Consider the following 16,199-nt stretch of genomic DNA (forward strand, 5'->3'; position numbering starts at 1 on the left):
TAATAATATTGAATCATTAAATAATCAATCATAATTGGCTTCAAAATATCGCCAAGTTTGTTAAAATTAATCCAATTAACAGACCAATGATAGCACGTGTAGAAATAATTTAAGCCTTTTTAAACAATTTGAGTTTCTCAAAGGATTGAAATTCCGATCTTAAGAAAATGGACGCGTTTGTCTTTGTACAAATTAGGCAAAAAATGTTTCGGTTTGAAAATCGAATAAACGAGTGACGATGTAATTTATTCGATGTTTAAACCAAAGATTAAGAAGGGGGAGCAGACACGGAAGTTATATGAATAAAGTAAACGAGTTATATGTCTGTTGCCGATAATTAAAGAGATATTAGTGAAAAAGAGAGTGTAAGAAAGAGAATAAGATATGATTAAAAAAAAAAGTGAATTAATGTAATAACATACGATTACTTTCCACGTGTAAATTTCGATGAAAATTGTATTTTCGAGCGGGGGTACCGTGTCGTAGACAATACTTTGATAACAAAAAAAAAAGACAAGAGGAGAAAGGAAAAAATATGACGAGGATGAAAAAAAAATTTTTCTTTAGGAAGTAATTGTCCGGTGCTCCCGAAAGAAAAATATGGTTTATTTTTTCAATACTCACGATGGTGTACATAAAACTAAAATGCGTTTACATTGTAAACGATGCTGTAATAAGAGAAAAAGAAAATATACAAATATGCGATGAATATTGAAATTAATTGAACGAATCGACTTGAAATATATAAAAAAAAAAAGAAAGCGAATGAAAAATGAAAGAGAGATGCTAATTAGTGATTCTTTGATTATTTTTTTTATAATTATTTATTTGAACAAAGAATGCATTTCGTTCTCTTTATTAAAAAGGATATTTTTAATCTTTTACGTTAGATTTATTTTTCTCTTGAATTGAATATTTTTTCGAGATATTTAAATATAAATATTTTACACTAAAATCTGTTAGACTGTGCGTCGGTTGTGAAGAAAATGAAAAGGGAAGGTAAATATGTGTAAATAAAAATTATAACATTATAAAATAACATCTGAACTTTGAACGATTGAAATCTTTTTGTCATGCGTTTCCTCAATTTTCGATAGAAACGTCAAACAAAGTATTAAATATTGTATTATTATTACTTTCTTTCTAAATTTTTTTCATCTGATTATTAAATTTTTCCCGATTTATGAATCACAACGTTTTCACTTTCCTAAAAATTATGAGTTAATGTTATAAAATTGAAAACGTTAATATAATATAAAATCTCAGATATAATGTTATAAATGCACTGCGAAAATGTCTTCTAAAATTTTTGAGAATTTTATGGAATGTAATAATATATGTTTATTTCTGTATGATATATATATATATATATATATATATATATATATATACACATACATATATATATATATATAAGAAAAACAGAAGAAAATACAAATCTGTGAAGGAACCTGTGTATAAATGTAACTGTATTAGCGCGTGTCTGTACATTTAAGCATCGACTTGTATAGAGAAAAAGAAAAAAAGATATATACATATAATTATAAAATATATAATGATCTTTATGGACGAAACGAGTGTCTTCGAATAAACGCTAAATCCTCGAGACACGGTATGTAAGCCTTGATAATAAAGACCATGTCTTTTTGAAAATTGTCATCCGCGTTCTTCGAATCTAATTTAATTATAAGTTACTAAAAAAGAAAAAGAAGGAAAAAGAGAGAAGAGTAAATACAAATGGGAAAAGAAATAATAATTGTTTATTTTACTATTTTACGCATCTATATTGATACCTAATATAAAAAATTAATATTTCTTATTAATTTATATTATTTCTCACTTATTTTTCCATTAATAATTCTTTAATTTTTATCGATAGGTCTTTTTAAATTAAATCAGTTAATGTTTTGTAAAATTAACAGAATTGTATAATTATCTTATTTCTCAAAGTATGATTTAAATTTCATTTACAATTCGCTATTCCCCGTTTTTATCTTAGATAATCTGAAATTTTTAATTTATACAGTTTTATATTTTTTTACAGCCAAAGAATATCCTTCTCTATTCTAATCTTTTAAAATTCCTCATCTATTAATTTCCTTATTTATCTATTAGATTAAAACTAAGTCGCAAAGATTATTCCAGTCTTTAAACCTCCATGCTAATTTTTCTTTTTTTTTTCTTTTTTTTTCTTTTTTTCTTTAGATTTCATACAATGAATACTTTTCAAATCATTCATCAGTAAAGATAATTTAAATTTAAACGAAATATAAAACCTTACATTCTGTAGTTTATAAATGCTTACACAAGTTAGTTTTCAATCTCTCTCATTTAAAGATACATGTCCAGGTTCTCGGAATTACGAGATCCCAGAAATCATCACGAGTCGATGGACAATTAATTCTGGCGAAATACTCCATGCAATACAAGCTGACCAATACTCCATTACCCACACTCAGGCTGAACCAGAGGAACACATTTCCGGCTGATTTTAATACGAATACTACCGTGAGACCAACAACACCGAACAATAACAATAGTACAGGATAAAAGAAACGAATGGAAAAGCTAAGGATGTACTCGTGTATGATGGACGAGATGGCGAAGACCATGCACACGGATAGTGTCTTGTTCCTAGGTGTCAAGATCTCGTACATGTCCTTGTAGATATAAGTGTACAACCAATCATGGACAACGATGTTCCAGGTACGATAATAGGCGCTATAGCAGATGGAATTCCACCAATCCTGTAAATGTACGGTATTATATGATTTTTTTGATGTTTTGTCATTGTCGGATTTGAATTTTATTTTATTTAATTATTAATTAAATGATAATTCATTATACGTTTAATATTTCAAATAATTTTATTTCAATGTTCAAGTTTGATCATTATGAACATAGAGTCCTTGAATCGATAAAGATTTCATGGAATGGGAAGAAAGTTGTGATAGATTAAAAGAAACGATGATGAAATACGTAACTATAGACTTGGATTAATGATTCAATGTATTGTAATTTGAATGATTCAGTTCTTGAAAAATTTCTTTTATGAGATTTTAGAAGCGTTTTTCGTATTTTGGAATTTCAAGGATTCAATTTTTGCAGAATATATATGTGATGAGGCAATTTTATAGATATGATATATGAAAATGGATAAAATTTTGATTATGTAGAATGTTGATACTATTAATGTTTATAAGATAATAGATATGATGTGAATTTAAGTGGATTAATATTTGATTTTGAGTATAGAGTGTAGATAGATTAATATAATTTATTAAGAAAATTTAAGTGATTTACTTGTATAATTTTAATAAAGTAGAGAAAAATTTTGATATAAAGTTTGTATTGAAAATTTCTATATTTCTATTTATAAAATTGAAATTAATCAATTTTTTTGGTTTAAACTTATAAATATTTTTCATATTATTTTATATAAAATATTGAATAGAATATCTTTTTTTTTTTAATTAATTGCATATATATATTTAAAATTAAATTAAAAATAAAAAAAAATTACGAATGAAATTTTAATAGAAAATTTGTATGTTTCAAAATTGAAACGAATTGGTTAAACTCAAACTTACTTACTTTATAAAACATTTTGTCGGCAAATCGCAATAGTTCAGCGAAAGCATTCATCCAACAGTGTAGAAGAAGATAAAAGCCGCAAAGGAACATAAGAATTCCGGGTAACATCGAGCCAAGAATATTAAGTGTGAGTGTTCCCAACTCAACTGGTTGTTTCCCAAATTCTCGATAATTTGGATATAACAAACGTTCGTAGAGAAGCGCCACGAAAAAGATAATTGTTAATACTTCAACAAAATTGGTCAGGACAATGTTCCATCGAATCTTTTTCGCTCTAAACAGTATAAATAATCATTTTTTTTGAATTTCAAAATTATTATTATAGTATTTTTACTTTGAAAATGATAATTCAAAAATATTAATTTTTTTTCAAAATTCTAAAAAACAAATTTTAAATATAATATACATTTTGTCATAATCAAATTTAAAAAATTTTTTAATTAGTAATAATGATATTTTTAACATGATTTAATCTTATATTAGTTTAATATCATAAAGTAAATATATAATTAAAACGTTTTTCGATATTATTATCATGAAATATCTTTTAATATTTTGAATTTTTATCTTAAAAGGAAATTCATACATAATGAAAGTAACAAAGTATATCTTTTCATACTTACTAAAATCATCAATTATCATATGTTTAAAATATTGATAACGTGATGATAATATTTATCATATAGTACATATATATCACTTGTTTTGATATTTAAACAGGAGAAAATTTAATAATAATAAATACTTTCTAATAATAAACTTGAATAAGTCTTATAATATTTCTTTATCATGATTTGATTTATTATCTTAAAAGAAAAGAATTAAAAAATTATTTTATTTGAGTATATGTTTATTGAAATATTTTGTTCTTACAGAAAGAAAGAAAAATATTCATTATAGATATTTTTTTAGTTTTAAGAAGATTATTAATTTTTTTTTTAATTTTAATTGAATGAGTATTCAAAAGAAATGTATATTTCATTATAGATTTTATGAAATATAACATATATCTTTTTTTTAGACGATTCTTTAATTTAATTTAAGTAAATTCTAATAATTTCTTAATAATAATATTATATTTTTTGAACTTACCTAGGATATCTGTCTTGATAAATCAGCGTTGGTACAAATAAGAAATAAAGATATTGAGAAAAATCAGGTAGTTGTGGCGTTGATGTATCTGTATGAGGTTTGTATGATAAAAATCTCGGTGCAACACTCCTCACGAAGGCATGAGTTTTCATCACTAATCGAATCTAATAAATGTAAAAAAAAAAACATTTTTTGTTTTTAATTTATATTGTTAAAATTAGTTATTCAAAGTTTTTCGTTTGCATCTAATGATGAAAAAATTTTTATAATTTGATTTCGTTTTATGAAAGATTTTTTGAATATAGATCAAAATGAAAAATTTGAAAAAGTTTTAAACTTAAATTGTTAATTTTTTTTATTGTATCAATTTTCAGTATAATTAATAAAGTTAGTAAAATTTTTTAACTAAACCTTCTTCAATAGTACAATATTCAATAGTACAATAATAATCCTTATTCGATGAAGAGGATTTTTATTTATTTTTTTCAAAATATAATGAATTAAAATAGAAAGTTCATTTTTAATCAGCTTTTTAATCTAACTATTATATATTCAAATATTATATCTTCTATTATTATTTATTTTTTTTAGTGTGTGATTTAAAAGAATAATACTTAAAAAATCAAAATGAAAAATCAAATCAACAAGAATTTCTAAATAAAATTAAACTTTTGCTAAGGCGAGAATAAATCTAAATAATAAATAAATTGATAGGTATTATTGAATATATATTAAACATTAAAACATTTACTTGTTCCATAAGAATGATCATGCTAGACGCCAATGGCAAGTCATTATCGAGTACAGCTCTGGTAGGAAGTATGAAGAACAAGGTCTGATAAAGAACAATGCCTGCCAGCCATCCATAATCCCATATTTTTCTGGTAAATGCTACGAAATTGAATACGAGATATTAAATTACATTCTCACTCAATTAATAATGAAGAATTTTCTGTTCATGATATGAATGTTATGCTCATTATATTAGAAAAGTTATTACGAAATATTTTACCACGGTTTTTATCAATAAAAAAACTTTACTGTTCTTTAATAAGTTTCTTAAATTTACTAAATAAAAAAAAATAAATAAAAAATAAAGAAACAAATGTAATTTCGATATTTAATTATAATATTTCAATTTGTAAAATATTTTTAAAATTTAGGCATTAGTAGTGACAAAAAATTTCTTGTTTCTTGAACGAAAAGTTTCACTGAAAATATATCTGTAGAATCAATGCCTTGAATTTTATTTGAATTGCATTTAATTGTATATTTGCTTCAAAAAGAAGTGAATCCAAATTGACGTACACTTAGGCGAATACTGAAGACGACGAGTAGCCCAACAATAAAAAGCAGCATAAACTCCCAGAACTGAAATTTTCATAAGGGACCAAACATATAATACTACTGGAAATTTGGCAAAGCCAGCTCGTACTGTGTCTATACCAAGATTAGGTCTAAAAAAAAATTATACTGATATTAATCAATTATTTTATCATTTTATTTCAAAATATTGTTCATCCTAATCAAAATTTTAAACTTTTTTGAATTCTAAACTATCCAAAATTCTAATTTTTTTAAAAAATTTTGTTTTGTTGATACTATATTAATTTTGGGCCCATTGTTTTAAATTTTTCAAATTTTTTAAATTGATTATTAAAAGATTTCTTTAATAACGATTGAAATATTAATTAAAATATTTCAAGGATATTATAATTGTTCTTATTATTCTTTAAATAATGATTCTATAAATTTTTTTAAATAATTGTAAAATTTGTCAGAAATTAATGATATAAATTGCAAAAAATAAAATGCAGGACTTGTGTACTTACGACCCCGTGTGTCGAATATCGTATACGGCTGTGTGTATTAAAAGAATTATCAATGTTGCTACGAAAAGATTGTAAAGTGTTCGAATATGTTTGATTTCGTACAAATCAGTCAATAAAGAATTTCTTTGAAGAAATTGCTTAGTGGGCAAAATATTTTCTCTCGTTGATTTTCTGTGAAAAAATTAAATAATATTAGTTCATACATTAATTTATTTATAATAAATTAATTTATTTGTAATAAAAATATAAATATGAATTGATAAGTTTAGATAATATGCTATTTTTATTTTATTAATATTGTTTACTTTTATTCATAATCAAATAATTTATGTTAAATCAAAATATTGCGAAAAGAAAGGAAAAATATAAATCGATATTAACTCTTAACAACAACTTTAAAAATTCCAGTACATGTGCACTTAAATTCAATATAGATACATCTCTTTTTATCGTTTTTTCATGATGACATATATGGATAAAAAATTATGATAACGTAAAAGAATTTTATTTAATCTGTCATCTCTTAATTTTGCCCACTTATCTATATTTGAAACTTCTCTTATCGTTTAAATATTTTATTAGAGTATTAATATATGAATTTTCTAAGAGAATATTTTATATATTATTTATTGATCATTTCAATCATTTATTACGAATATGATATTTAAAAATTTTTTTTTCAGTTTTTTAAGTTTATTATATTTTTATGTTTTTACATATTTTTATATGATCATGTTTTTAATTTTTCAATTTTATTAATTTAAAAATTTCTTAAAATGTTTGAATATATATATTTATTTTATCTTTATAAAATTTTCAATTAAATATCTAATTTTCAATTAAATATCTATTTCATATTAAAAATTTTATTCGATTATCTATATTTACATAAATGATTTTATCATGAAAAATAAAATTTATTATTAAATATTGGCAATATTAATCTATGTTAGTTTTCTTTTCATTTTTTCATTCTTCGATATTATTTTTCATATTTTTGGTATAATGTTATTTTTTTTTGTATGTATATTGTATATAAACATAACTGGTAAAAGTAAATGTTTGTTCAATTAGGTCAAAGCGGTTAAGTGCTCGTGCACTGAATGATCTTGAAATTAGATTTGTTTTACAACCAAACGTTCAAACGTGGATTACTCATGCAAAAATTATTATCTATCTTTTTTCAGAGAAATTATTATATTACTTCCTTCTTACTACTATATAAAAAAATAATGCAAATAATGCTCTTTCTCACCAATGTTGTATATTTTAAATATTTAAATGAAACTAAAGTTAAAAAAAGAATTCTATTTTTAAAACATGAAATTAATTTTTCACATTTAAAAAATTCAATTTTTAAATATTTTATCAAGAATTTTGAACCAATATTTCTTTTTTTTCTTTATATTTTAATTATATTTGAGTTCATATCAAATAAAACAAATTATTTCAATTAATTTAAAAGAAAATTCAAATTAAATTGTGTTTGATTATGAATATACTGTTGAGAGATAAATTTGAAATAACATATAATAAAAATATACAGTAAAAAAATTACAATTAGCATAGTATATAGTGTAAATTGATAATAATATGAGAATAACACCAAGGTTTAAAAGCGATTATATAATTACGTTCTGTTAGAGTATTTATCCGAGTCAACCAGATCTTTCAATTCATTCGAAGCGATTCTGTTTGCTACTTCCGATACCATATCATTCATTCGGTTATTGACAAGCTCTAAAATGTCTTGCCTGATTTCCTGTGGAAAAAAATAATAATATTTTATATTTACTTATCATGTATTTGATATACAGTATCAAATAATCAATCAATTCAAACGAATAACGTTTCGAATTGATGCTTCTATAGCAATTATTTTATATTTTCGATCAAACGGAATGATTGAATGATAATGAAAAATTATTATTAATGAATTGGTAAATTTAAAAATTCAATATTCTAAATTATTGCTATAAATACAAAATTTATTATAAATAATTTGATTTTTCATACCTGCATCTGTTCCTGTAATTCACTGAAGATAATGTCACGCATCAAATTTTTCTTCGGCTTCTCCATCTCTGTAAACACAATTTTTATTTTTCATTTTAATCATATTGTATCTGATTAGATTCATCTGTATTAGATTTATTATCAAAATATAATTGTCTTGTATACTTCATAAGGAAAATTTTATATTTACAATAATATAAGAAAATGATCGATTAAATATCTCATTAAATGATAATATTTTAATTAATCTGTTTCTTAAGAATAAATATTTCTTTACAAATAGATTTCCTAATAAAAAATACGAAATAATATTTTTTTTTTCTATCATGATCACTTTCATCAAATTTAAGGAGCATTTAATACGATATCCTCTTTTAAGAACAATAATATAGATATTAATTCAATTCAGCACGTACCTTGTTTGTTCACATCCTTCACATTTTCGCTCGGATTATTCAAAACGTGTTGTTCCACGGTCACGATTCGTTGTTCCATTTTTTCCCTCTTAAATCTTTTATTCAACCATTTATCATCTCACATTTACTAACTCTCTTCACATACGAAAAAATATACCACCATTAGGAAATCATTCATTCATAAAATATAAATTTAATTTATTCGAACAGATATCACGAAATCTTATATTCGAAAAATTTCCAATAAATAAAATTTATTGAATTATACACTGAACATTTTTTACTTTTTTTTAAAATCGATTTGAAAACGATGAAGAAAATTTATAAAAAAATTCTTTAATCTTTAATTATTGATGAAGACGAATCTTCGGTTATTGGACTAACTTTAACTTAAATTCAAAAACAAGTCGATTTAAAAGATAGGAGAAAGAGCGTTTACTCTGTACGAAACGCGAACTACTACTGAACCATCTACCGGATCGAGAAGAGTATTAGAAACAGAGAGACCGACTCATTTCAATGCTTATCGAATTTTTCAGTTGATCACGTCGTGGTAGTCACCCGCATTTCTTTCGTTCAGAATCTCGTTCTTTGGTACATGCAAGTGCACGCGTACTCATGACTCGTTTCCATATTACCGTCTCCTCTGATTAAGTAATTGTAGCGGTTTACGGCTCGATTGAACTTTTGCTGAATTTATCGCGTTCGTGGTGTGAACAACGCCGAGATGCGGAGATGTGCAATTGAATTTATACATTTCAACATATTATTGAAAATTTTGAACCTTAGAGATTAAGAAAGTTTGTTCAAAAATTTCCGAATGTTATAACTATTTTCATAATTCAAAAATCATATAAAAAATTTTGTGACGATATCAATTTAATTAATGATGAATTAGTGATGATTTTGAATTTAGATTCAGACTTAGCTTTAATTTTAATTGGTATGATTTTGATATAAAGAAAATAGTGAAATATAAATGAAATTTTTATTGGTTGACTTTGTGTACAATTACTTTTGTCTTAACTCATTTCTAATAAAAATTTTAATTATTATCTCTTTTAAATCTTAGGTAAAATAAAAATATCAACAATTATATAACTAAATACTTAAATATTTAATTATTAATTTATATAATTTTTATAAACTTCATTCATGAATCATAAAATATTTATATATTAAATTATTTGAACATATATTTGTATAAATATAGAAATTTTGAATCATTGATAATTTTTTTATAATTTAGATCGATAATAAGTAAGTATCTCAATACTTATGAATGAGAATGTACTTATATACCAGAGCATTTTACAATAGTTTATTGGTTTGACGATGTTGTAATTTGTTCTTGGAAGTGAATTAGTCAGACTAGAATCGACATTATTACGTTAACAATAACTTTTGTTTTAAATAATTTTATTTTTTATTTTCTAAATTATTTTGTCTTAAGCAATATTATTTATATAATAATATATTTGAAAGATAAATTATTTTAATATTTATAATTTTATTTGATACTTATTTGTTTACTCGATTTCATTATAAAAATATAACATCTTTTTTTTCTGTGGTAACTATTAAGATTCATTTCTGTAATATTAGATTTATTACGTATTAATTTAAACTACAATTCATATAATATTACTAATAGGATTTGTTTTTTCTTTTTCTCTGAAGATTTTGAATAATAAATAAATGAAATTAAATCGTTACTAGGAATAATTTTTGTATATTGATATTTGTTCGTTGAGAGAAGTATCATTTTTATTGTTCTTTGTTTCCTATTTTGTGAAAGGAGAGTGTAATTTTTCTACGAAAGAGAAACTTATTGTTAGGAAGTTTTAAAACAGATAAATTATTGTTGTCATAAAAGAGTTGGAATTTTTAAATTATATTTCCAGGAAAAATAAAGAACCAGTTTTAATAAATAATATTAAAAAAATAATATAAAAAAATGATCTTTATTAACAGAATTATTTGAAGATAATTTTGTTTAAAAAGAATAATTGAGAATTTTACAGAAATTAATTACTAAGATAATTATTTTTTACTTCATTCAAAACAGAATCTTTTTTTTATTTATACACAGATACTTATAAATACCTGTTTACAATATTATTTCAATATATTATAACAATATTATTGATTAATTTAATGTATTGAAATGAACATTATATATATTATATTTATATTATATTTAAATTGTCATAAATATCATTTTGATACAATGGCAATGTAACAGTTCATAATGAAGATTAATTTCATAAATAAACAGATTGTATAATTGCACAATAATGTTTTTGAATAACATATTAAGATATTTTATATTAAAAGAAAAGTATTATAATCGAAAAATATTGTAACGTTGAAAATATGTATGTCAAAATTTCTTATGTATTTATCAAGAATTGGATTTTATATAATATCCAATATCATTAATAATATGTTCTGTTTATTATTAACTTCAACATAGATTTGACTTAGGTTAAAGATTATAGATCAAATAGATCAAATATTTATATTATAATGTTTACAAAGTATAATCTTTGATTGGAATGCTTATTACATTAAATGCAATTCTTTTGGATTAAATTTTTTTTAGTTTCGTACATTTTTAATTTATTATTGATATTGAATTTTATTTTTTCTTAAATTCTATTCCAGAATATAAAAAAAAATAAAATTTAAATTAATTTATAATATTTTTTCATTTGTAATTATGCAAAAATTTCATAAATTTCTAATATAATTGTTAATATTTATTGAAAAAATTAAAATAATAATAAAAATAAAATTTCAAATTTAATATCTTTGTAATTAAATTTTTATATTTTTTACATGTTAATATGAAAGATTAATCAACTAATGAAAAGTAAAGAGAATGATATATTTTGATAATACAAATACGTAGATAAATAGATATGATTAAAAAAATTAATCCAATTTAAATACGTGCTAAAATCTATTCAACACACAAAACAATTATTATCATTATATTTCATTAACAATTTGCTGACACATGAGAAGATATTTGTCATTGATGGTGAATACGAACAATTGTTCATACAAATTACATAATCCATTAAATATTAGAGCGATATGAATCATAGATTGAATGAAATTGAATATAATCCAAACGATTATAATTATTAATCAGTTTCAATTAAGAAATTTGATATTTATCAAAACAAAATCTGGATTAATCTTATATTTTCTTAATAAAATTTTCTCAAAGTTTTTTAATTGGAACCATTTCTGAAATCTTTTTTCACTTATTATTATTAATTAATATCATTATGAAAAATTAATATAATGAAAAGATAAATATATCTTTTTTTCTTTATCAAAAATTAAAAATTCATTTCTTCATTGAAAAAAGAAAAAAAAAGATATTAAAATATAAAAATTGTATATATTGAAACGCAAATTAATTATTATATGTTAATTATTATTATATTTTTATGTGTAAATTCTATATAATAATATACAGAAAGGTGAGAATTGAAGAAAATGCAAAGAAGACTTATCACAGAAAAGTCTTTCATCTGAGTTATTACTTGAGTTATTATATTGAGTTTAATAGCTTGAAGACTAAGACATCAATTATGAGCTAAGAATGAGAAAGGAGAAAATTCATTGGATCGCGCGAATTTCATTTCAGTTGTGGAAAAAGAAGATAAGAAAGATTAATCCTTTGCACTATTTCAAATATATTTCTTACAGAAATAATGAAACGTTCAAAAACTAATATAAAAATTCCATGTTGTGCATTAACTCAGATATTATTGTTTTATTTCATTCAAATCTTGATATAAATTTCATAAATCTTTTGAAATGAAAATAGCACGAGTATTGAATAATTTTATATTGTACGAAAGAAGAGATATTTATATTTGAAATATGATGAATTATATCATTGCTAAAATTATTTACGATTGCAAAATAATTTCTAGAAAATATAAGATTTTGTGAAAATTCTTTGAATAATAAAAAAATAAAAGTTTACTATATTTGTTAATTTTGTTTCTGAATCTTCAGATCAAGATCTGAATATAAATCTTTTTATAAAACAAAACTAATTGGCAAATGATAGATCTTTTTAGTGTAAAGAAATAAATTATCATATAAATTAATGAAACTTTGTTTTAATTAAAAAAAAGAAAAGAAATAGTAGCTACAAAAGATGACAATAAAGAAAAGAAAAAGTACTATTCTTTTTTTTCAAAATATATATTTCTTAATTTTTAAAACATTTTTAGAACGAATTTAATTCTCAGAAATTTAATTCTCAGAAATTAAAAAAATGGAATTCTTTGAAATTATAAATTTTCGTACTGAAGATGGATTATAGCACAAATAATTCGTCTTCTCAACTCCCATAAGAAAGATAACAGACTAACAATAGGAATAATGGTCTTTATATGTGGCTTCGCAATAAAATTCAGTGGTGGTCGCAGTTATCACGTTCTTGCATATTAGTATCGAGCAAATTCGTACATGAATTTCTGATATATATATTTACTTCGTACGATTTATCGTGAAAGTATATGTAATCGATCCGAGTCTATCAATTTAAGAAGTAAAAATGCGTCATTGACAAAGTTATCGATGCACCATTCTCTGTTCTTTTTATCTCTCTCCCTGATTTTTTCCTTATCATTTGAACATTATTTTTTACTATATGAATGAGGTTTATCCTTTTTTTTTTTTATTTTTCGAATCAGAGAAAAATAAAGTATTAAGTTTAATTTTAGAAGTTTAATTTTGAAGAGAAAGTTAAAGAAGAATTTGTATTAATATTGCAATTTATCATAATAATAGATTTAAAATTTTTTATAATAATAGTTTAATAGTAGTTGTAAATTTAAATTAAAATAATATTTTTTAATAACTTAAATTCTTTTTGTTATATCAATTTTATATATTGATAATGAGAAAAATTGAAATAAATATTTTTTAAACTGAAAAAAATTAAAAATTGATATTTTTTTTTAAATTTTTTTTTTATATTAAGAATTCTGATTTATTCTGACGATAAATTTAAGATCTATTTTGAAAAAATTAAGTTGTATTTAATTTAAAATGTTGATAAAAAAACGATAATATTATTTATTTATAACTACAAATTTTACTGGACGAAAACAAATAAGTAAATAAATATATTATATTTCTAACAATTTAAATAATATCGTTTTTTAGAAATACCTGAAAACTTTTAATTTTATTATTAAAATATGTGACAATAGACTTTAAGATAAATTTGATTGTTTTATCAAGAAAAGTATTGACAGTAATTTTAAATATTTTGATTTTTGACTGTGAACAAATTAGAATTTTAATTTTCGAGATCAAAAAAATTTTAAGCTTTGAAAAAACTATATTTTAATATTTTATCGTTTTATAATATATGCATGAATTGTTATTAAAATTTTTAAGAAATTGATAAAAATGTTTTACATTTATTATTATATATATTTCTTTTTCGTTTTTTCGAAGAAACGATATGAAGAATTGAAATAAAAAAGTATAAGAATAAATCTTTTACTTGTTTAATCATGTGCAAAAAATTGTGGATCGAATTGCTATTTTATTAAGAATGAAAATAAATAGAAATGAATGATAGATAAATATTCTCAATTCTATGATCACTTTGATAACGTTCTGCCATCTATCGGTGAATGCTGGTATAAATCTATGGTTGCACAGAAGATACTATTGTGACGCCATATTGGAGAACTGTGATTTTTAGAATTTTTGTTAAATTATAATTTAAGAAAAAAAATTATTTTTTAGAAATTAATTAATTTTTTGATTTTGTTTGGTTGACAAAATTTTTATTTTATTAAAAAAATTTATTAACATAATGCTAAATTTTATATCATTTTATATTTTTTATCTGTATTATTTTATACAAATTTTTACATCTTTTTTAAAAATAATTCGATATATTCGATTATTTATGTTTAATAATATTTACATTAAAAAATATTACATATAGTAATTTTATAATTTTTTTTTTTTAATTTTAAAATTAGAATTTTTAATTAAGTATGATTCCATAAAGTAAATATTTCCAAAATGTCAGAGATATTAGTATAGAACGTGTCACGTATGAAATAATATTTTATATTTAATTTTTTTTTTATATTTCATATATCTTAAGCTTTTAAATTAATAAAGAAAAAAACAATCAAATTTAAATTCAGAATTAAAGAATGGTTTTGATTATTTAAAGTTTAAATGCTATGAATAATTAAAATTCAAGTATAATACAGCTATAAAATATATTATTTATAAAATATTTTTAATTAACTTTAACCCAAATGTGTTGACTGTTTGCACTAGGAAAAAAAGGAATATGGAAACATGTTATTTTATAGTAAAATTTAATCTTTCCGTAATATTAATATACTATAGCAGTAAAATACAAAGCTCGATAAATTTATGATTAATAAAAGTTAAATAACTCTACTCTGTATCCTATAAAATGTATTCATTATTTGCATCGAAAAAAGAAATAAAGAAACACTTTTATTTAAATCTTAAAAGTGCAAAGTTCATTGAATTTATGATAAGTAAAAGTCATATTCCATGTTAACAATGAAGAAACATGAAGAATTATTAAAAGTGTTATGATAATAAGAGCTGAAAATGTGAATGCATATTTTTCGACAGCGAAATCATTATTGTTGGTTCATTAATCAATCTTGTGTTTAACATTATATACATAATATTTGCTAATTTTTCTATTAATTATAAATTCTACTTCCTTTTTATAAAAAGAAACAAGAAAATAAAATGAAAAAAATAATAATTAAGCAAAAAATTGAAGCAAAATATAATAAATATTTCCATTAATCCATCTATTTAGATATCCGCGAATCTTTTCAAATATGACTTTCTGATATATAATACTGAGAAAGAAAGTGTTTCAATTCAGGTCGAATGCAATTTAAGCAGACGCCTTCATTATACGCACAATTAATTATGTAGCTGCAACTGTTAACGCAATATACAAATTCATAGAGATTAGGTTTTTAAAGGTTTCGAGGAAATCTATTTTAAAATGCGTATTTTCAAATCGTGTTCACATTTATATTTTCATTTCTCAAGTACGTTTTCGTTAATATTCCGTACGATATTCTTCATTAATTTTTAAAAACTTAAAAATTGTTTCATTGCTCCATTTCTGATTCGTTACAGGTTAATATGTAATTATTTTTAATTACAATTGACAACTTGATCA

General features: G+C 22.0%; 1 protein-coding gene across 1 annotated transcript; it reads right to left on the reverse strand.

The window, feature by feature from the left end:
* Window positions 1-1,866: 1,866 nt before the first annotated feature.
* Window positions 1,867-12,469, reverse strand: LOC107994543 (sterol O-acyltransferase 1). The gene is made up of 9 exons (XM_017051519.3): window positions 8,951-12,469; window positions 8,535-8,602; window positions 8,153-8,280; window positions 6,519-6,689; window positions 5,995-6,143; window positions 5,438-5,577; window positions 4,687-4,850; window positions 3,595-3,868; window positions 1,867-2,747 (listed from the first exon to the last, which is right to left on the reverse strand). Exons 1-9 carry the CDS (start codon window positions 9,027-9,029, stop codon window positions 2,328-2,330), a joined length of 1,593 nt encoding a protein of 530 aa, XP_016907008.2. The 5' UTR covers window positions 9,030-12,469; the 3' UTR covers window positions 1,867-2,327.
* Between the last annotated feature and the right edge of the window lie 3,730 nt (window positions 12,470-16,199).

The sequence above is a fragment of the Apis cerana genome, linkage group LG11 (assembly GCF_029169275.1).
Source record: "Apis cerana isolate GH-2021 linkage group LG11, AcerK_1.0, whole genome shotgun sequence".
Classification (NCBI taxonomy): Eukaryota; Metazoa; Arthropoda; class Insecta; order Hymenoptera; family Apidae; genus Apis; species Apis cerana.